The sequence below is a fragment of the Monodelphis domestica genome, chromosome 4, assembly GCF_027887165.1.
Source record: "Monodelphis domestica isolate mMonDom1 chromosome 4, mMonDom1.pri, whole genome shotgun sequence".
Taxonomy (NCBI): Eukaryota; Metazoa; Chordata; class Mammalia; order Didelphimorphia; family Didelphidae; genus Monodelphis; species Monodelphis domestica.
Window position 1 is genome coordinate 191,634,076 of NC_077230.1, and position 22,663 is coordinate 191,656,738.

Sequence of the window (22,663 nt, forward strand, 5' to 3'; positions counted from 1 at the left end):
GAATAAAGAGAAAATGAGATAAAAATGTCCATGTTAAGAAAATATCCTTTTACCTATCTTTCCTAAAAACAAAACAAAATAGAACCAAGAATGTAGAATTATGATGTTTCCAAGGCTATGGGATCAGTTGATGATGTCATGTTCTATCCGTAATACATTTTCTTTTATTGTATAAAGTTCTACTTTAAACCAAAGCTGAGGGGAAATCTTTCTTGTATCCACATTTGATATATCTTAAAAAGAACTTTTCCACACAAGGATTAGTGCAAAAGTATAAGAATACTCCAGGACAAAACATGACAGGTCACCTGGTGAGAAAACCAAATGAGTGAGAGCTAATCCCAGGGCCCAAGTGAATAAGTAAATTCTAGTTTTTCTGAATGCATCATTTACACATCATAAAAACAACCTAGGGGACAATAATTTTGTCATCTAAGTACCTGTATCCAGTGGTGAGAGGAACACCTGCTTTTTTCCAGTACACATGGGGTTTTGGGTTGCCGCCAATCACGCACTCAAAAACAACACTCCCACCTTCAACCAATTTCTGTACTACTGGTTTTCTAATAAAGAAAGGAGCAGCAGGTTCTCCAGGCCCAGCTTGTTCCTCTGGGATGCTAGTCTCCACCATCACCACATCTTTTGACTCCACGAAGCTGAAAAGATAGATTCCACTAGTTTAGCATCTTGTTTGCCACCATGAAAAAATAGTGAGTCAAATTCATTTATGAGCTGTTGCTTCTAAATTCTCAGCCTCTTTTGGCCTTCAGTAAATCTTCCTATACCCACTATTCAATATGAAAGGAAATAAATTCTACAATTTTCCATGCTTAGGGCAGTCAGTTAGCCTTCCTCTACCCACCACTCAATATGAAAGGAAATAAATTCTTGAGTTTATCATTCATATGTGCTTAAGGAAGAAAATAAAGTGATTGATTTCCAATAAAATAATATAGTTGCTTCAGAAATATTCCCAGAATCCCCTTGAGAGTCTTATTCTATCCCTCAGAGCAACACAAAACCCAGGTTGGGAACCCTTGCTTTAACTTATAAATGAAAGGACTTTTACCGTTTTGCTTCGGTGGTTATTTTCTCAGTAACAGCAGTTGTTTCTCTGCTTTCAAATTCTTCTGAAACTATAATAAAGACAGAAATTCACTATTGAAGGTGAGCACGTTTCTCTAATTCATTCATGTCATCTGCCTCACTCTGGCTCAGTGCTTCCTGTCACACTCCAGCCTGGAACTGGGCCCTAATTCTAAAGGTTGTAACAAGGTCATGGTAGGAAGTGTATTCAATGTCTTTGAAGTAACATGGAGAAAAGATACAGAAGCCTTCCAATGGAAGACAGTGACTGATAAAAGGAAGAAAGTGTATTGAGTGGGTGAAAAGGACATCCTTGACAGGTTGTTGGATTTAGAAAAAAATAAGGATACTTGCCTTGTACAGCTAAATAGCAAGAGGTACTGACAGTTCCAGCCTCATTGACAGCCGTACAAGTAAACCTCCCACTATCTTCTGCAAAAGCTTCCCGAATCATCAGACGAGCAATTCCAGACTGGAAAGTAATCTGGAAATCAATGGAACTTTCGATTTGGTAATCTTCTCTGTACCACATCACAGTTGGGGATGGGTGGCCAGAGATATGGCACTCCAAAGTGACAGATTCACCTTCTATGACTGTCATATTCTTTAAACCCTAGAGAGCAAGCCAGAAAACATTATTATTATCATCATCATCATCTTAATTGAATATTTCTATACTGCACATAAATGAAGGTAGTGACTCCAAATGGATAAACTAGAGTCCACTGGGTCAGGACTTCAGAAAAACTAGTATCAAGATACATTTTGAGACTGGAATAAATCTAGTTCAAGGGGATTCTTGAGAATATGAGTTTCTAAATTCCTACCATAATGAGTAGAATGATGTCTGATACAGAATTTATTTGGAGATGATAGAATATAAACTTGAAATATAGACCTTTAGTGCCATCTAATCTAAATCCCTCATCTTATAGAGGAGGAAGATAAGAACAAGTTAGCTTAAGTGACCTTTCCAAGGTCACAAGTATCAAAGGCAGAATTTAAAACCTGGACTTTTGACTTTCATGCTCCTCTATTCCCCAAGCAGCCTATCTAAGAAGTAGCAGAGCTGAGAATTAAACTCAGGTCTTTAGTGGACTTAATAGAGGATTTTCATTAAAGACATAGATTAATATAGTCATTTGTGAGCTAGAATTTCTATTTTCCTCCTTGAATGATACTGTTACTGTCTAGAAGCTCCTCTTTGTATTTGAATATACTGGCTAATTAAGGTATTTCATCAATCAATCACCAAACATTTATTATTTTTTATTTTTAAACCTTTATCTTCTGTCTTGGTATTCATTCTAAGAGAGAAGAGTGGTAAGATCTAGGTAATCCAGGTAAATGACTTGCCCAAGGTCACACAGCTAAAAAGTGTCTACATCACATATGAACTCAGGTCCTCCCTACTCCAGAGTTGATGCTCTGTGCACTGGGTGATCCAGCTGCCCCCACCAAGCATTTATTAAGCTCTGAAGCACACTAGGTGATGAGGACACATATACAAAGAATCAAATGATCCCCTTCATAAGAAGATTGCAGATGTTTGGAAATAAAGGAAAACAGAACAGAGCCAAATGTGACTTAAATATCGACATTCTTCTAAAAGTTTCCATTTTTACTCACAGAGACTAATGTTGGTGGAGTTACGGGAATTTCTGCTGGCACAGGGACTCTGGCTGTCTCTGTTACCTAAGATATTAAAAGAGACGTTAGAGAATGCACAGGCAGTTAAGGGTAACAGCAGACACTAATTCCTCTGTTGGCTGGGGAAAGGGGAAGAACCTCAAAACCCTCATTCAAGAAAAAAGTTAGCGACTGCTAAAAGCGGGTGGTTCTCAAATGAACAGAATGTGGGCCAAGTGAGATCTTCCACAAACACTAGGAAAATCTATTTTTATCCAAGTCTCTGACATCAGGCAGTATCAGGAAGCTCACCACTGATATAAAGTTAACTTGGCTGTAATTACGGTGGTGGACTTTGCTAGGGGCCCTGACAAAGTGAGGCATTTGTTCATGGTCCCATACTTAAAAGAAAAATTTATTGAAGATGAACTTCAATCTAGATCTTCCTAATATCTAAAATGTCTTTCTATCCCAATAACATATGCATTGAGCCCTGTGACACTGATAGAGCACGTCTTCACAACGGTTTGTAAATCTAATATTTCTAAATGTTCATTCCCATTTTACAGATGAGGACAGCTTGTGCCAGGTCTCTTCAACTGAAGCCAGACTCCGGCCCAGCCTTCAGATCCTACGGGTCCCGGCCACGTTCAGCCTAGAACACTGCCTCCTAAGGCCTAGGGAGCATGCCGCGGGATAAGTCCAGAGACACTGACCTTTGCTTCCCGTCCTTTTAGTACTTCATACTGTTCTTCATGCACCGTCCGGCCAGTGATGCTCACCCCCACCTCCTTCTTCACTTCAATTCCGGCACGACTCTTATAGGTCTCAGGCGTGTCCGCGAAGGGGAACTGTGGAGACGGGCTGGGCTCCATCCTGACTCTAGTGTCCACTGGCTTGACCATAGGTGCCTTCACTGGTTTGGTAATCTTCTGAACAGAAGTGGTTGTCGACAGCTCTTTTTGTAAGGTTGCAATAGCACTGCCTGCTATCGATACCTGCAGGTGAACCAAAGAGGAGCCACCTCACCGCCGGCCATGGTCACCATTTAAACATACACACTTTTCCTAGTACAACTGGGTTAAGAATAAGCTACAATTGTATCAATATGGAGAACTTTCTCCATCAAATGATGGAAATAGCAACTCTATGTTTTCAAGCAGGGACAAATTTGGCCTGGCCTGCTGCCTGCTTTTGAACAGCTTTAAGCTAGGATTGTTTTTACATTTTAAATTCAAATATTATTGTATTAAAAATGTAAATATCATTCTTCGCTCACAGATACAAATGTAAGGGGGATAGGGCCAGCTTTGGCCTTTGGGCCATCCTGTTTACAGACCTTGTTTTAGAACATGTGTCCTAGGGAGCTGGTGAACCTGACCAAGGTTACCTCACGTCAGAGACTGCCTGACAGCCAGCTGATAGAGACAGTGTCCAGCCCAAAGCCAGGAAGACTCATCTTCCCGAGTTCAAAACTGGCCTTAGACATGTACTAGCTATGAGTCCTGGGCAAGTCCCTGAACTCTACTTACACAGTTTCTCATCTGTAAAATGAGCTGCAGAAGGAAATGGCAGACTGCTCCAGCAGCCTTCCAAAGAAACCCCCAATAGGGTCGCAGAGTCAGACGCGACCAAGAAAATGACTGAACGGCTTCCTAAACACAACTCTAGCACGTTGTTCGCTAGCCGGCCTGACTCTTAATAGGCTTAGTGATGGCATGTCATTTGTGTGGCCTGGCTCTCTTTTTGTCAGTCCAAATGTGTAGAGGTTTTCTCATCATCAGTGCGACATCCGTAGCCAAGTCCATAATCAGAGGGCCTCCCATCCGTAGGCCACTGTCCAACTGAAAGAGCACATTTGTGGACCTTCTCTCATGCAATGCCCCAAACAACCCTACAGGGGAGATTCGAGTATCATTCTGCAAATAGTTTAATCTCCATGTTAATCATAAGGAGACTGAAGTTCAGAGAACAGCGAGTAAGTAATGGGGCTGGCACAGAAGCTCAGAAATATCTGGCCTTCGACTCCATACCTATTCTACTACACCTCCTCTTTATTAAGGTCAGATCAATCTTTCCAGACTCTCAAAGGTAATTTCTGAAATATCTTTCTTGTTGAATTAAATTAAGAAAGTTTGTTTTATTGCTCTTATTTTAAATGGACTCTACCAGCTAAGACTTATTTGCAAATTATCACTTAATCATCTTCATGAATACCATATTTATATATTTTATAAACCCTTACCTTCCATCTTAGAATTAATACTGGGTTTTAATTGGTTCTAAGACAGAAGAGTGGTAAGGGCTAGGCAATGGGGGTTAAGTGACTTAACCCAGGGTCACACAGCTGGGAAGTGTCTGGGGCCAGATTTGAACCCAGGACCTCCTGTCTCTGGGCCTCTCAATTCACTGAGCCCCCCAGCTGCCCCCATGAATACCATATTTTAATATGTCACAGAATGATATTCAGAACCAAGAAGCTATTAAACCCATGGATATATTTCAAAGAAGGGCTTTTGGAAGAACGTATTCTGAGAGTGACAATAAGTCTAACTTTTGTGAAGATGAAATTGGATATATTTAGAAAAAAAAATTTTATAACTACTCTAATGTCTGGATTATAATTACTGACATAGTGATTTACTGGTCCCACCAGAGAGTTAGATGCCATACCAAAAATAATATATGCTTAACTGGTGTTGTAAAACACAGTAGACTGAAATTCTATTTCTAAGAATTTTTCTTTGGAAAATGCATGATTTCTTTCAAGTTTTTAGGTTCTTAGAAACATCCTGACCAGAAATAGTGAGAAGTTCAAATTAATCAAATCATACTTCAGAGAAAGAATGTGGGTTCTTTAGATCTTCAAATGCCAATCATTTGGATATTTGGCTAATTTAGGTGAAAATAAGTCTTTTGACCTATGCTACGAGGTTTGTTTGTTTTTTTTAATGCCCTACTTCATAGAACCTTGAAGATGCATTAATGAAATGATAGAATAATAAGGCTTGAAGGGCTTTTCAAAGATCACTGTTTGTCCCCATCATTTTAAAAGTGCCAGAAATGTCAGTTACTTACAAGTCATTTTCACAAAAAAAAAGAAGAAAAATACAAAGTAGGGGGGAAATTGCTAATATTTACAGTGTCAGTTATTAAAATTGTATCTATGTGTAACACGAAAAAACATATTCATAGAATGTTTTAAGAACTGTAAGCTGTTTTACACATTTTTTCTTATTCTATGGAATAGATATGGTATACTCATTTTATAGATGAAAAGCCTGAAGCTGACACAGGTTAAGTGAAATATGGGCCCTATGTCACAGGAAGTATCTGTGTCAGGCTAAAATGATGAACATGGATTTCTAGTGGAATCAAGAGATTCATTTTTAAATTTGGATGTGTCATTCTGGAAGGATATATGATTTCCTCAGTGTGGGGTATGTGGAGTATGCTAGTTATAGGAAATACTTTTACCCATGAAGTCTAGGACTTTGAAATATGTTTAAAGGTGTTTCTCAAGCTACATAGAGATCAAATGACTTGCCTCGGATCACACATCTGAAATTAGAGGAAGGTAAGATTTGAACCCAGCTCGAACGAATTTTGATCTAATATGCCATACCGACTCTAAACATGTGTGTCACATTCACCTTTGAATGCAGTCAACTCCATATTTTAAATGAAAATGTGCTGTTTTAAGGGTACATAGATGTGCTGGAATGGTCTCTATTTGTTATTGCATCAGTGTAGAGCACAGTCAATAAAGATTTATTAAGTACCTGACAAATGCAGGCAACATGTGAGATATTGGGAAGGCTGAGGCAAAAATACACAGCCCATGATCTCAAGGACTTAAGGATCTCAAGGACTCAAGGATCTTAACATTCTATGAGGGGAGATAATACATGCACACATGTGTGCACGCATCTGCATGGTGTTGTTATTTAGTCATGCCAGCTCTTTATGATCCCACAGACTCTAACACACCAGTTCTGTCTCCAAGGAGTTTTCTTGGAAAAGATCCTAGAAGGGCTAGCCATTTCCTTCTCCAGCTCATTTTACAGATGAGAAACTGATGTCAAGAGAGTGAAGTGACTTGCCCAGGGTCACACAGCTAATAGGTGTCTGCAGCCAGATTTGAACTCAGATTTCCTGACTCTGGACCCAGCACTTCATCCACTATGCCACCTAGTTGCCTCTGTGTGTGGGGGTGTGCATGTATCACTCCATTTATCAATGCAAACACATTCAAATGACAATTAGAGAATTGGAAAGTTCAATGACTTGCCCAGGGTCATAAAGTTATAGATTTAAATCCCATCGACTGAATTAAATTCATTTTAGTAACACCTTCAATCTATGATTTATGTCCATCTAAAGTGAAGTACCTTGGAAAGGGAAACTATAATCTAATTCACTGAATGGGAACAGCCAATTATCTATGTATTGGGGATCATTCAAGTATAAACACATATACTGTGTAAGTGTAACTCATTCCTATTCACAAAAACACAGAGATTTGGCATATATAAAGAACGGCTTATGTGCATTTTCCATTTTGGAAAGGTTTCTTTTAATGATGTCCCTCCTTTAAAATCGTCAGAACAAACACACACACAGTATATATGTTTGCAAACATATGTGTGTATGTATATTAAATTAAAATTCCTCAAAAACAACTGATAGTGTCAGCAGCAGTGAGCAACATGAACATATTATTAGCCTTTTAGTAAAACAGCACACATGGGAGTCTGCCAAAAGTGTTTGGTGCTTGGCCTGAGAGAAAGCTTGGGGGCCTCCGTGGGGCGTTAGGGGCATTTCGATGGCTTCCCAAGGAGGCTACTTTACTACAGGCTCTGGATTACGCAGTGAGGCCACATACGCTCTTCATAGGTTAAGCCATCCCACCACGGACACCACTGGACAGAAGATCCCTGAACCCTGGCCCACGATCCAGGCCTGGTACTGATTCTGTCCATACATCCGTATGTACAAGGAGGATAGTGGCTGTCTCCGTTTTATCTTTGTATTCCCGCACCTAGCACAGTCCCTGGCATGGGGTTGGTGCTTATTTTTAATTAACTGACTGACACTGGGAGCTTCTGAAGAGCCCCATGGATAAGAGGAAACCACAGTTAATCAAATACTTTAGTTCTTGGCCTCCCATGGCCTAGAAATCTACTGATGAAGTTTTCTCCCACCATTTACCTCGTGTCCGTGTTCTGTTTTGGGAACAGAAATTTTTGAAACAGTAAAGTGAGGACTCGCTGTGCGAGGACGTGTGTGTTCCACATGGACTAATCTTTCGGTCGTGAGGTCTGACGTTTTCTTGATCTGCAGGGAAACAAAGCTTGGTGAGTATTCACACAAAGAGGAAAGTCCCTGACGTTTGCAGGGCAAGAGGGAGAAAAGAGCGGGAGCTGGGATCTAACCTGTGATGATATGTGCATTCCCATCTGATCTGTTGCGGAGATGTGTGTTTCAGAAGGCACTTGGACCACTGCGGGCTTAACTGCTTTAGGGACAACGTGAGGTTCCGAAGCTGGGCGCTGGGGATGCTCGGTGACTCTGCTGGCCGAGATCTGCTCTTTGTAGCCATACTCCAAAGTCGTCTGTTGCCCATAGGATTCTTCGAAATGCCCGGGCTCTCTGGGCTCTCTCACTCGGGCTTGATCGACTGCAGCAACAACTGTGGCCACCGCTTCGGCCTTTTTCCCAACTCCCACCTAGAGATAACACATCCAAAGTTCAGGTTTGGCAATGACCAAGTCAAGCCTTGGGGAAACATTTTCCTCCTGGTTTACAGTCCCAAAGAAATGCAAATACAAACATACACTCATTTGTCTTCCTTTTTTAGAGATGACATTCAGAGGCAGACAATCCATTTACATTACATAAAATGTACAATAGAGCTAGAGATACAAAACTAGTAATGCATTTGTTCACTTAATACTTCCTTAATTGTGCATATGTATTTAGATGCACTCAACATGCAAAGACTTTAATCATGAAATAATGAGATACATAAAATTGGAAGCAAAAGCACGGGACAAAAAAGGATGTGTCTAGACAATTTGGGGAAGATGAAAGATTATTGAGTAAATTTGGCATATAATGTATGTAAATATAAAATATGTAGACATGCACTACCTACCCCTACCCACCCTTCTCACCCCATATAATAGCAACTCTGGGCCCTGGCTTTTTTTGTGGTGTTTCTTTACACTGATATTATGATTATTATCCTACATTGATCATTTGGTTTTGTGTGAGCAGAGTCACTATGTTCATAAAAATACACTCTCAAAGTAATATCTTCATGTTCAGAGAAGCCAGAGTCAATACAGCCATGTGTGTTTTGCATGCAAATATTAGATAACATGATGGCTCATGAATGCACATTGAATGCATGAATACATTTGTGATTCCCCACAAGGAAAATCTCTTCAGATGTTTGGATATCTCTATTAAAGACACCAATGAAAATGCAGATTTTTTTCACCAATGAAAAGGAAAGTGTTTTCAAGTTGGGAGGAAGAACATGTCCTTTCCCGCTGGTGGACACTTCCTTTTCACTGTTTTCAAGATTCAGAACACTGTTAGCCAATAGCACAGGTGGAAATGCCATATGGGGTTATTTTCTCATGTTTGAAAAAGGTTATGAATGGAGAAATAATGGGTGTAGAAGATGCTCTTTTAAAAAATCTTGTAAACCAGGAGGTTTTAAACTTGTGGCCCTTGAATTTATTTTTATAAGCATGTTGATAGCTGGAATTTAAATGAATTGGTTTCCTTGGTAATCCTATATATTTCTTTTTATGTATTTTAAAACAGCATTCTGAGAAAGAGTCCATGGGTTTCACCAGATTACCAAAGAGGTCCAAACAGAAGAAGAGCACCTGTACAAAACTGACTCATGTACCACATTTTTTTTAAATTAGATGTTTTGACAATTCCAGGCATACTTGTGTGCTGGCTACAGTGATATAGTTGATTTTTATTCATTCAAGGGTGTCTGACTCTACATGACCACGTGGAGTTTGTTCATGGGGTTTTCTTAGCAAAGATACTGGAGTGGTCTGTCAATTCCTTCCCTAGTGTGTCACCATTTTACAGATGAGGAACTGAAGCAAAAAAAGGTTAAGTGACTTGCCCAGATCACACAGCTAGTAAGAGTCTGAGGTCATATTTGAATTCAGATCTTCCTAATTCTAGGTCAGGGACTCTATCCACTGCACCACCTAACTGTCCCAGTGATAGAATTATGTTCATTTAGTGGTACAACAAGGTACATTTTATTTCATTGTAATATAGATGTAATGGAGTATTTAGTTTTCAAAGGGTCATCTTAATCTCTTTAAAATAACATTCCAAACAATTTAAAATATAGATAAATATGAGGATTTTAGCTTTCTCCCCTGAAACAACTGCATATCTGTGTCAGACAATTGCAAATAGTTCCTTCAATTTGAATTTGCATCTTAAAGGAAAAAATTCCTATGATTTGGCTCCATCACATTTTATTGCATTTTAGGCTGCAGTCTTAATTGACACATGAAGCATTTTTGGGTTTCTTTGGGGTTTGTTTGTTTGTTTGTTTTTCAATCATATCAATGAGGCATTTTATATCTTTTTTGTATTGTACATTATAGTATTCAAGCTATTTTTTAAAATTTTGTCCTGATAACTCAGCAAGATAGGATAGAGGAAGTACTACTATCAGAATTTGGGGGAAGAGGGCTTAAACTGTTATTCATTCATATGAGCGATTTCTAGTATGGAAATGCCTTCTCCAAATGATGAATGATTCATCTAACAATAAATATTTATCAAGTGTCTACTGTGCACCTGGCACTGTGTCAGGTATTGGATATAAAAGTAGAAAGAATGAAACAATCTCTATTTACAGAGCTTAGATCAGTAATAATTTGTCCTGGGTCACTGAAAAGTTAAATGACTTGTCCATGTGTAGGGTTATTATGTGCCAGAAGAAAGACTTGAATACATCTTCCTGATTTCAGTGAAGGCTCTCTATTTAATCCTCGAAACTCCCTCTCTAATCTTCTATTTTATAGATTAGATTATAGACTTTCTAGATTATAGGCTCCAAGAGGTTAAGAATAAACTCATAGTCTCAATTTAAAAATAGGGCATTAAAAGGAAAGAAAAATATAGATCACAGGAGAATCTTATTCATTAAGTTCCTCATAGATTCCAAACCTTAGTCATTTGGCAAAAAATCATAATATATTTGGTATGTAAATGTGCCTATTAAGCAATAGTTTGCATGAGGATAGTTTCTTTAGTAGATGTTTACATTTTTCTGGTAGGTTGTTTTATTTAACATATAGTATTTCAGCACTCAAATTGGTGAAAATATGTTTATAAATATTGAGATTTTTTTTAACTGAGGCAAGTGGAAGAATATTTTGAAATTAAAAGAAGGTTCTGAAGTGAGAGAACTATTCAAGCAGATTCCAATTAACAAATATGAAATGTTGTGAATTCATTTAGTGGACACAAAGAAGGAGTGACACAAACTGCTTTTTCACCACTAGAAATGCCAAGTATCTACCAGCTGGAGACTTCACTGAGTGTAATCATGTCTAGAATTGTGATGGGTAACTAAGCAATCAGATGGATCAACCATACACAGACAATATTGGATGAGTTGTTAAAGTGATGGATGAAGGATGATGAAACAATGCTTTGCATTTCCATAGCATCAGTTTTCACCTCATCATGAAAAAGATGGATTTGTTCTTGCATGGCAGCAAAACCTTCTCTAGTTGTTGAAATCATACTTGGCCCCGTGCCTTTGATGGTGGTGATTACTACTTTTGGTAAAGAAGAAATCTTCTCAGCATCCATCTTTAGCTAATTTTTTTTGACAAAAATAAAGAGTTGTTTTTACATGGCTCTTTTAAGGATTTTATGGAAGTTAAATTTACAGTTTGCCCTTGTTGGAATGTCCTATCGGAATGATGATCATGCATAAAGTAAGTGTTTTATCACAGAACAATATATTCATGTAATGATAACGTTCTTTTTAAAAAAAAAACACCCCCTTTTTTTTTTAAACCCTTACCTTCCGTCGTGGAGTCAATACTGTGTATAGGCTCCAAGGCAGAAGAGTGGTAAGGGCTAGGCAATGGGGGTCAAGTGACTTGCCCAAGGTCACACAGCTGGGAAGTGTCTGAGGCCAGATTTGAACCTAGGACCTCCCATCTCTAGGCCTGACTCTCAATCCACTGAGCCATCCAGCTGTCCCCAATGATAAAATTTTTTAAAAAGTTTCTCTTTAAAATACAATGTCAGAAAAAAAGTAAATAAGATGGACAGTAAGATGCAAGTTAGTGAAAGAAAACAGCAAACATGTAAAGAAAATACTAACAAATTTTTAAAAAGTTAATTTCAAACATCATTGCTAATTTTTAAAAAACAGATTACTGTGAAGGAAGAAAATGGAATGTTAAGAGAAATTTATTGTGGTTTAGAATGAAAGATGGCTATAAAGGGAAGAGATTAATGGAGGAAAGTCTCATATGTGCAAACAGCTATAGTCACCTTTTCATGGGTTATTTGTACTTGCTCTTGTTTGGTAGAAATTCCTTCTCTAGTTCTTGAAATTGCATCCTGTTTGGATTTAGTGGTAGCAACTACTACAGTAGGCACTGTGGTTTTCTCAGCTTCTTTTCTCATCTGATTATTACAGTAAAGATAAAGATGAATGGTTCACAGGATTATAAGGAAAAATATTTATAATTGGATTAAACACAAATATGGAGAGAGAAGATTAAATCTACTCATTTTTCTTGGTACGAGGTAATATCTGGGATTCATGGTGCACGCGCGCACACACACACACACACACACAAAACATAAATCCATTTACAAAAAGTGGATGTGCCCACTTATTCACTACTAATTTACAGCACCATGTTTTATTTAGAAAGATTCTCTTAAAATCAATCTGCATGCAAAAGTCAATTTCTAAACCTAAAAGACATGTTTGTTAATCACATAAAGTGAAAATGAATAATAAATTAAGAGGGAAGAGGAATATGTAGTAATATTAACAAAAGAACAAATATCCTGGTTCAGTAGTTGCTGAAAAATTATGTTTCAAAAAAGAGAGTGTGTTAATAGTTCCTTTCATAATGACTGGCAGTGAAGTGTTAAGAACAGGAGATTTCACACTGATGAGTCACCATCACCTTTTCATGAGTAACATGAAATTGTTCATGTCTGATGGCCATTCCTTCTTTACTTCTCAGTGTTGTTTCTTGACCTTTGGCCTTAGCAGCTGCAACTGCTATTGTGGATTGAGCAAGTTTCTCAGCTTCTTTTCTCATCTGATTGTTATAGTAAAATAAAGATTTGAGCTCCACATGGTTCCAAACAAACATGGAATCATTTCAGAGGCAAGGATACAAGATGCAAGGATATAGAGTTACTAAGGAAGGGGTGATTAACTTCCACTTAAAAAGATATATTATTATTAATATTATTGGGAATCATAATACTTAAATATTAGCTGGAATAAATCAGAATCTTTGTATTGTGATTTACATTATAAATTATATTTTTAAATCCTAGCCTTCATGCAAATGAAAGAAGGAATACTAAGCAGGTTAATAATGAATGAAAACCAAATAGGCAAGGGAAATAATGGTAGTTCAAACTTTTTAGCAATTTTAGCTTTAGTTTCAGAAAGGAAAATACAGATTGATTCTTAGATTTATGAGTAAATAATAAGTTACTAGAAGAGTAAGTTGCACAAGTTAATTTCACATTCAGTATGTCTGTATTCACCTTTTCTTGAGTTATGTGCAATTGTTCTTGCTTAGTAGCGATTACTTCTCTAGTTCTTGATATAGTGTCTTGTTCTTTGACTCTAGGAGTAGCAACTATTACTTTAGGTACCACTGTTTTCCTAGTTTCTTTTCTTATCTAAACATTAAAGCAAAAAAAGGGAGTAGGGAAAGAGTTAAATTCCATTGGGTCTCTGAGAACATCAACATAAGAAAAAAGAGTGAAAGGTTATTATGGAAAAGATGATGGGAATTTCTTCCTATTCAAGAACATTTCCATGACAGTGTTTCAATAACACCTCACTGCAGTAAAATTGCTTGATCATCCACATTATGTGCAGTGGCAAGTGTATTGAAAGACTGTGGATCTATTGAAATCTACAATGTCTCAGGTAAGAATTACAGTATCTTACAAGATTTTAAATCACAACACTACTAATTCCATAGAGTCCAGATTTTATTCTATGGAATTAATTCAGTAAAATGACAATGAGAAATATTTCTGGCTTTTTATTTCTTATAGTCTTAGATGCTTCAATAGGAAGATTTAAAAATTCAAAGTATGACAAAGTGTTAGTAATCACTCAAAATGAAATCTTGGTGATGTTTAGAAATGGAAATGGCTGTGAAGACTAGTAAGAGGGGAAAAGTGACTTAGAAAATTTCTGATCCAGTAGGGTGAAGTAATGATGAAGACAGGAGATGAGAATGTAGAATTTGCATGCTACTGTGAATTTCACATCTGTGGATGCAGCAGTATTCACCTCTCCATGAGTTATGTGCATTTGTTCCTGTATTGTGACAAGTTCTTCTCTAGTTCTCAGCTCTGTTTCTTGTTCTTTGAGTTTGTCAGAGGCGGCTACCACCATAGCTACCGAAGTGCTCTCGGCTTCCTTTCTCATCTGATTATTTGAGTAAAATCAAAAGCTGAAGTTCATGAGCCCCACATAAAATGTCAAAATGCCAGGGCAGAATAAGCAAAAAAAGAGGACGGGTAGACGACGAAGAAGAATATACTCAACACTCCCTGTGCCCAATGCCCAATGCTCAAATTAGGTTGATATTATATAATTATATTACTAGAATACATGTATGTATATAATATTGTTATATTATAGAATTCTATAATTCCCAGTGAGAAAGCTTTCATGTACATGCTTTGGGTTTTTAAGACTCATAAGATCATGTTTATGTAGCAGAACTAACAACAACCCTATGGAGCAGGTGTACGAATGTTATCAACTTCTGGCTCTCTAAATACCACCCAGTTCTAGGCTCCTGATAAGTGGTCACAGTCATAGTGGAAGCTTCAGATGAGTAGTCATTAGTAGCAAAATGGCAACCACTTTTTTTGGTGGAGAGCAACTAGGATTTTTTGCTGATTACAAAGTCTTCCAGACTTAGATATGAAGGAATCATAGTACAATCCAGTTAGGCTCCCATATACAGGCAGACTTTTAACCTTTGAAAGCATCTTAAAGTCAACCCGAGGTCTTGTATTAAGAACAGAAATACAGAACCAGTGCTGGCAATAAATAATATATAGGTCACAATGGACACGGCCAGGAAATAGAACTTATACCTTTTCTTCTTAGAATTAAATCTTGAATTTAGTATATGGAATAAAGAAAAAATGAAGTTTGTTTCCAATTTTGTTACATATTTTGTGTTAGTGAGGCAAATCCTTAATTCATGGGATCACGGAGTTTTTAGAACTGGAGGTCACTGTTTCCTAACTAGTGAGTCAACAGAATGTAGTAGCAGCTGGCATTTATATATTACTTTAGCCTGTATAAAGTGCTATACATAGATGAACTCATTTGATCCTCACAATAACCTTGGGTGGCTGTAGCAAGAATGACAAGCATAATAATAATAAGGATGATACCAGCAATTATATTGTGCTTGAATATATTCTCTTTGTTGACAGGATGTGGTGTTTGCTCAAGAACTATAATTTCTTTGGAGAATTAGACTTACCGTCTCCTGAGTTACTTGTACTTGTTGCTGTCTTGTAGTTATCCCTTCCGTAGTTTTAGTTTCTTGTTCTTTAGCTTTAGCAGCAGTAATTACTACCTTCGGTACAAAGGCTTTCTCTGTTTCTTTTCTCATCTGTTTTTAAATGATAAAAAGGTCTTATGTTCTCTTTTTCTTTAATAAAAATCATGTGCTTTTATTAAATTTTATAAATTAATTTAAAATTTTAATTTAATAATTAGATTAATAAATTTTAAATTAAATAAAATATTAAATTTGATTAAACAGCAATGTTGGAAAGGAGACCAAATCTATTTCTACATCTGTTCTGTATATTGAATTAAAGTAACCCATAATACTGGTTAATATAGTTCCAACATTTCTACTCTTACTATCATAAGAAAAAAGTAGCACTAAGTCAATGCTTTTGTTAAAATAAAAATATTTAATTTTTTAAAGATTCCCCCCACCCCACCCCCCGTACAAGTTATAGCAGAACATGGTCTTCAGATAGGTCCTGATTAGTGTGAACAACGAATCAAATAAAACTACAGAGCTTCAGTGTTCTCATCTTTAAAACAAGAGTTTGAAAATAAATGATCAATCATGTATCTTTTAGTCTAAATCAGAGGTCAGCCAATGCAATCCTGATGGTCAAAGCCTCCCATACCCTGTCTTTGTAAGGACCTGTGAGCAAAACAAAAGCCAAAAACAGGTACCAGGCCCTATTTGACCCTCATGCCATAGTATGCCCAGTGCTGGTCTAAATTATTCATAGTTTCAGTCCTTTAAACAAGATAATTAGATAAGAAGAGATATTCATAGTCATGAGGTCCAAAGGTACCTTAAGGATCATACAGTCCAAGCTCATTTACCATCTCTGGGCCTCAGTTTCCTTAATTATACAATTTATACAAAAGCTTGGACTGTATGATGAGAACACTGAAGCTGTGTAGTTTTATTAACATGAGGAACTACCTATTCAAGAGTTTTACTACAGATCACAAATGACCAGAACTTAGCAGAATAAATCAAGGGGAATTGCCTGAGGGTACAAGACTTGGCAGTAAGTTTCTGAGGTTGTCTTTGAATCTAGAGCCTCCTGATTAGAAGCCTGACATTTTAGCCACTAATTCTGGCATTAATAGAATCTTCATTCCTACAAATCACTTTCCTATATTGGGATATCCAGGAGTCTTCATTTTCTAAAAGTGAATAACAGTAGGGAAAATTTTGACTTTGTAGACACTTTAGTTAATTTGTTCTTGAAAGAAAACTAACTATTAGGCTATTCTCCTCACATCCAATTACTTATATCAACCAGACACTTTAGACTCAGTTATTTCCTATTTGCTGAAGGAAAGCAGAAATTCTGTTAGCACCCTCTAATTTAGACCCTGGGACACTTAGGAGCCATGCCCTAGTCATATAGGTCAGTCCATGGCGGTCTGGTAAACAGGTACCTAGCAACATAAATGTGAGACAAGCCAATTCAATCAGGTTGACAAGGCACATATTATTAATAAATAATAGAAGAGGATAATTATACCTTTTAGAAATAGGTATCATTTTAAATTTCTATTGCTGTCATTTTCAATATTTCAAAGAGAATCAATCAGTTAAAAAACATTTTTAAGCCCTTATTATATGCCTTGCAACTGGGCTAAGCACTAAGTAAAAAGAGGCAAAAGACAGTCCTTGCCCTCAATCTAATTAGAATGTTTATTTTTTTAACTTGGCATAAAATATGACACTGATATACACAATAGGCATTAGCAATGTACTTCACATATAAAATCATGATATTCACCTTTTCTTGAGTTATATGTATTTGTTCTTGTTTGGTAGTAATTTCTTCTTTGGTTCTCAATTTTAATTCCTGTTCCTTGGCTTTATCAGCAGAAACTACTACCTTGGTTATAGCAGTCTTTGCTTCTTTTCTTGTCTAATTGTCATAAAGAAAAAGGAAAACAAAAATTTAATTTCCCTTTATCTGACAAATCCCTATCATGTAAAAAAAAAACACATAAGTATCACAAGATGCAAGAAAGAGCTGAGAGAAGGAAGGAAGAAAGGAAGAAAGGAAGAGAGAGTGGGGAAGGGAGGAAGAAAGGGAGGGAAGAAGGAAGCCAGAAAGAAACAAAGACAGAAAAACTAGAGAAATTATGAAGTCCAATAGTAATTAAATAGAAAGGGATATGACTCTGTGTTGTGAAATCAATTCTGACCTAATAGGCAAGCTTCAATTAAATTTGACTTGGAAGATGCAGGAACTTCAAGGTAAAAGACCCAGATTCCTGCCCAGTCTCTGCTGTTAATTTGGAGTGGAAAACTTGACTAAGGCAATAGGTATCTCTAGACCTTAGCTTCCTACTCTTTTAAATAAATGAAGGGCTGAGATTAGATGATCCCTATGAATTCGAGTTTTTAAATTTTATGATGATGACTGTCCTGGATGAACTTCATTGAGAAAAAAAAACAAACAAACAATTAGATGACTCTCTAGAAACATAGAAACAATAAGTAGATATTACAAAAAGGAAGATTTAGCCTTGAAGTCCTGAAAAACTTTCTAACCATTAGACCTATCCAAAAGTGGAATGAGCTGACTCTAGAGGTAAAGGGGTCTCCTTTATTGAAAATCTTCAAGCAAAGGTAGGACAATCCATCATAGGTTATATTGTGGGGAAAATTCTTATTCAGGACGCTGTTGAACTAGAGTCTCCACCAGTCCCTTCCAACTTTCAGTTTTTGAGATGGAGTTCATTTAGTAAGGATTGGACTACCTCCTGGAATAAGGTTGAGGTTTGAGTTTTCAGTGGGCCAGGGCCATGTATAATGTGCGATTTGTGTGCAGGGAATACAGTTCCTTTCCTAACAGTAGTTTTGCAAATGCAGCTAGAAAGTACAAAAAATGGCGCGGAGTGGTAATTATTGTGTGAATTATGAAAAACTGAATGTTACTTATGATGGACTTCCTTTCAGAAAAAAATCTACCTACTAATAACAATACAGAGCAGGTCCAGGAAATTCTCATGACGCCAAGTCACTAAGTTGAGCTTCCTGGACTAGCTAATGCCCATGGCCTCATGACTCCTGTCTCCTCCTGTTTGGAATAACCCAAAACAGATAAAGTCCCCTTGGCAGCATATTGCTTTGAGAGATGCTCCAGGCCCCTAAAGTAACAGTATCATATCTATCCCGACCTCAGCTAGAATAAGGACAGGATTCTGCTGCAGGCTTGCTGGGAGCCAGGCTTCCTTCTGACTACTATTAACACCTCTGGACCCAAGGTCACCTTCACACATCAGGCAGTAGCATCAACAGACTGTGTGAAAACAGCTTTTCCCTGAGCGGAACGGTTTAGCAATCCTGTGACTTGTGCTGCTCTGGCTGGCTCTCTAATCTCCCCTGGGCGCTGAACCTTGTCTGCTTAGCACTGTGCTACCTACTGGCTCCTTCTTCCTTGGCTAACATCCTGGACTTGACTTCATGGGATCTGCTCGTTCCTTCCTTCTTGCCTTAATTAACTCCAAACAGGATTATATCTTTCTCACGTTTTGTAAATATTCCCTAAATCTTCCCAACTCTGTTCTTGTTGACCTTCCTGACCTTGGCTACTCATGGCCAATCCCCTTTCTAGCTATCTTTGTCTCATTATCCCCCACATTCACATGCCATAATCATGACGGATTTTTTAAACAGTTGTTCAGAAAATATTTAAAGGGGAGACAGGACTCCCATTAGAATGAGTTTGCATTAGTTATAATGACCAAGCTTGTTTCCCAAGAAGAAGTATGGGAATGTACCTCCTTCTCTTCTTTTTAGAGGTGGGGAACTATGCATGAGAAGTACTGATTATAATGTTGGAATTAGTTAATGTGTTTATTAACTTTGCTAAAATTCCCCCCCCCCCTTTTGTATTTTCTAGTATAAGAGATGATTCTTTGGTAGGAAAAGAGAGAATATACTGAGAAATGAAGGTGATGTAAAAACAAGAGAGATAAAAAAAATTTTTTAAACAAAATGAGGGGGCAGCTTGGTGACTCAGTGGATTGAGAGCTTGTATCTGGCCTCAGACACTACCCAGCTGAGTAGTGTCATTGCCTAGCCTTTACCGATCTTCTGCCTTGGAACTAATATATAGTATTGATTCTAAGATGGAAGGTAAGGGTTAACAAAAAAAATTAGTCTATATTCATCAATCTAATGTGGACTTATTGAGGGGGTTTCTTGTTGGAATAGTATCATTGGAGGATAACCTTGGAAGAGCAAAATCATTATGTTTCATCTAATGTAAGGAAAAGGACACAGACATCAGAAAGGCACCCAGCATCCCTGTGCCCCACGTACCTGCTCTTGAACAGGTTGGATGTGTACTGCAGTCGTAGTTGTCCTCTTTGCAGTCTGTTCTACAGCACTTGTTACTGGTTCTCTCACTCTTGCCATATCAACTGCGGCAACAACAGTTGCAACAGCTGCACTTTTGTCAGTTTCCTGTCTCACCTAAGGGAGAGACCCCAAAGCATGTTATTTTCTTATGTGGCAAAAACTGGGACACAATAGGAAGAAATAGTTAAGAGAAAGATGTACATGTAAGAGAGCATCCCTGCTACTTGCTGGCTTAAGAATTCAAGATATTCCAGCTTCATTGTTTCCTTTCACAAGAATTCACACTCATAAAAAAGAAATACTTCTATCCAGTCTGAGCCACACTCTTTCATTATTCTCATACGTTTTTATAGGAACGATGACCTCTAACTTCCAACCTACTTAGCCTTAATATTTGCATCAAAATCTGGCACTAATGTTTAGAGCTATCAAAATCCAATGGCTATCCCACAAAAGAAATCACACCATGGGTTCTTTCCTTATCTCTATTTTTAATCTTTATCTTCAGTTTTAGAATCAATACTGAGTATCAATTCCAAAGCAGAAAAGAGATGAAAGACTAGGCAATTGGGGTTACGTGGCTTGCCCAGGATCACCCAGTTAGGAAGTGTCTAGGGTCAAATTTGAACCCAAGACCTCTCATCTCCAGGCCTGTTTCTCTATCCAATTAGCCACCCCTCCTTCCTTACCTCTTTAGTACCAGTGGCTACAACTCCAGCAGCAAAGGCTGCACTTGTAGAAGTAGCAGAAATTGCACTGGCAGTAGCACTGACTTCAGCCCCGGCAGCTCCACTGATGGTCACTTGCTCTTGGAGACCATATTTTCCTTCCCATCTTTCTTCAGTTTTAATATGAGTTGAACTTGTTACTGTAGTTTCCCTCATTTGTGATTCAGAGGTAGCTACATAGCCCTCTTGTTTCCAAGGGGGAGGCACCTCAGGACCAGTAGCCATGGTGGTCTGTGCCTTCCGAATCAGTAGTGGGGACTTTACAGGTCTGATAGGTGATGTGGAAATCCTTCCAGCTGGAGACACAGATCTGGTGAATAAAAAGGTATATGGCATTAATACATACCAACTCATAACAATTCCTATAGAGTTTAATTTGCCAGAGGAAGATCTCAAGCTGCTTTGATGTTCATTTTTTAAATGTCCCATTAACCCATTTCCATTACCATTCACAAAATAAAGTGATTAAAATAATTTGATTGATGTCTTAGTAAATCTTTTTCTTCTATTATGTAGTATTGGGAGACAATTGCAACAAAACCCATGGATCTATCCCACACTTTAGAACCTTTTAGCATTTTCTCCCTCCCCCACCTTTCCTCACAATGGAGCAAATCAAGATGGTTAAGGATGCTTCCCTTAAAATACAGTCAAATGATGGCACACATATAAATTAAATGTCAAAATAATGAATCTATATGTGTGTACATATATGTATATATGTGTATATAATATTGCATATATTAGGGGATGGAGAAATGATTCATTGATGTAAGGAACTCCCAGACAAAGAAACTTCTGTCAATGCAGGCGGATATCTTCTTTGTAATTATGATCTTATAGCACTGTCAGATTACTTGCTCAGGGTCACACAGAGGCAGGTGTTGAACCCACTTCTTCCTAATTCTTATACTGGCTTTTTTCCTTCTCTCTCTGTCTCTCTAAATGTTTCAACATCACTATCACTATTTCTTGATGCATTTGTCTTTTTAATAATGCCTTTTATTTTTATATCACAGTTGTTTAGGTGACATATATATGTGTATATATATATATATATATATATATATATATATATACACACTCCCCCCCACTTTGCCATTTCCTTCTCCAGCTCATTTTATAGATGAAGAAACTGAGGCAGACAGGGATAAATGTCTTACCTAGGGTCACAAAGTCAATAAGTGTCTGAGCCTAGACTTGAACTCAGAAAGAGGAGTCTTTCTGACTCCATGAGCAACACTCTGTCCACTGTGCTACCTAGTATGTGCTTTCTCTGTGTCTATCTGTTTGTCTCTATCTTTCTTTCTCTCTTTAACACATACACACACACTCACTCACACACACACACCCCCTTCTTAATTCATCAGTGGGATAACTACTAATAAACTTCATTAGACTCTTATTACTCATTTGTTATCCTCTTGTCAGTTCTTCATTTTAGCTGAATTTACTTTATTCCCCTTTCTAATCTTACTGTATTCTAGCTTTCCTTTAAATATTATTCTAAAATCTATGAAAAAGAATTAGTATAGAAACTACTAAACACTGATGCTCTAGGTGGCAGCATTGCCTTGTTATCATAGCTCTTTGCAAAATCTGCATAGAGATAAATATGTATAAATTTACCCTGGCAGCTACCAATCCCTGCACAGAGTATTTAACTTAAACTGCTCATAAATACAACAGCTATTTTATTCCAATTAGTGCTCAAGGTACAGTTGTTATTTGCTACTAAATTAAAATGGAAATTAACAATAAGTTGCAACATTTCCTGCAGTTTATGGGGGAGATACTTAATCACTTTGTCTTAAAAAGGGCTCTTCTGTGGAAAATCAATTCCTTTTTTAATAAATGAAGTTGTAATCAAACTTAAGAGATATTTAGGGGAAACAAATCTATGCCTTACAAATGGTTGCACGTTAAAACAACCACAAAGGGCAGTGAGGAGGAACCCTTTAGACCTACTTGTTACAATGAAAAAAGCACTAGTTTTAGAATCAGGGGACCTGGGTTCAAATGTTGCCTTTCATT

The 22,663-nt window shown here is 37.5% G+C and overlaps 1 protein-coding gene across 20 annotated transcripts in view; it reads right to left on the reverse strand.

Annotated features, from left to right (window-relative positions):
• TTN (titin) overlaps nucleotides 1–22,663 on the reverse strand; it is a 327,039-nt gene that overhangs the window by 283,764 nt on the left and 20,612 nt on the right. For all 20 annotated transcript variants that reach the window (XM_056794077.1, XM_056794076.1, XM_056794075.1 and 17 more), the window contains exons 7-21: nucleotides 20,591–20,939; nucleotides 19,863–20,015; nucleotides 17,320–17,454; nucleotides 15,513–15,644; nucleotides 14,297–14,434; nucleotides 13,534–13,671; nucleotides 12,936–13,073; nucleotides 12,286–12,420; nucleotides 8,151–8,444; nucleotides 7,927–8,052; nucleotides 3,432–3,713; nucleotides 2,716–2,781; nucleotides 1,441–1,699; nucleotides 1,070–1,136; nucleotides 441–656 (exon numbers count right to left, since the gene is read on the reverse strand). In XM_056794077.1, the coding sequence (XP_056650055.1) occupies nucleotides 441–656; nucleotides 1,070–1,136; nucleotides 1,441–1,699; nucleotides 2,716–2,781; nucleotides 3,432–3,713; nucleotides 7,927–8,052; nucleotides 8,151–8,444; nucleotides 12,286–12,420; nucleotides 12,936–13,073; nucleotides 13,534–13,671; nucleotides 14,297–14,434; nucleotides 15,513–15,644; nucleotides 17,320–17,454; nucleotides 19,863–20,015; nucleotides 20,591–20,939 (2,628 nt within the window). The remainder of the gene's footprint in view (nucleotides 1–440; nucleotides 657–1,069; nucleotides 1,137–1,440; nucleotides 1,700–2,715; nucleotides 2,782–3,431; nucleotides 3,714–7,926; nucleotides 8,053–8,150; nucleotides 8,445–12,285; nucleotides 12,421–12,935; nucleotides 13,074–13,533; nucleotides 13,672–14,296; nucleotides 14,435–15,512; nucleotides 15,645–17,319; nucleotides 17,455–19,862; nucleotides 20,016–20,590; nucleotides 20,940–22,663) is intronic.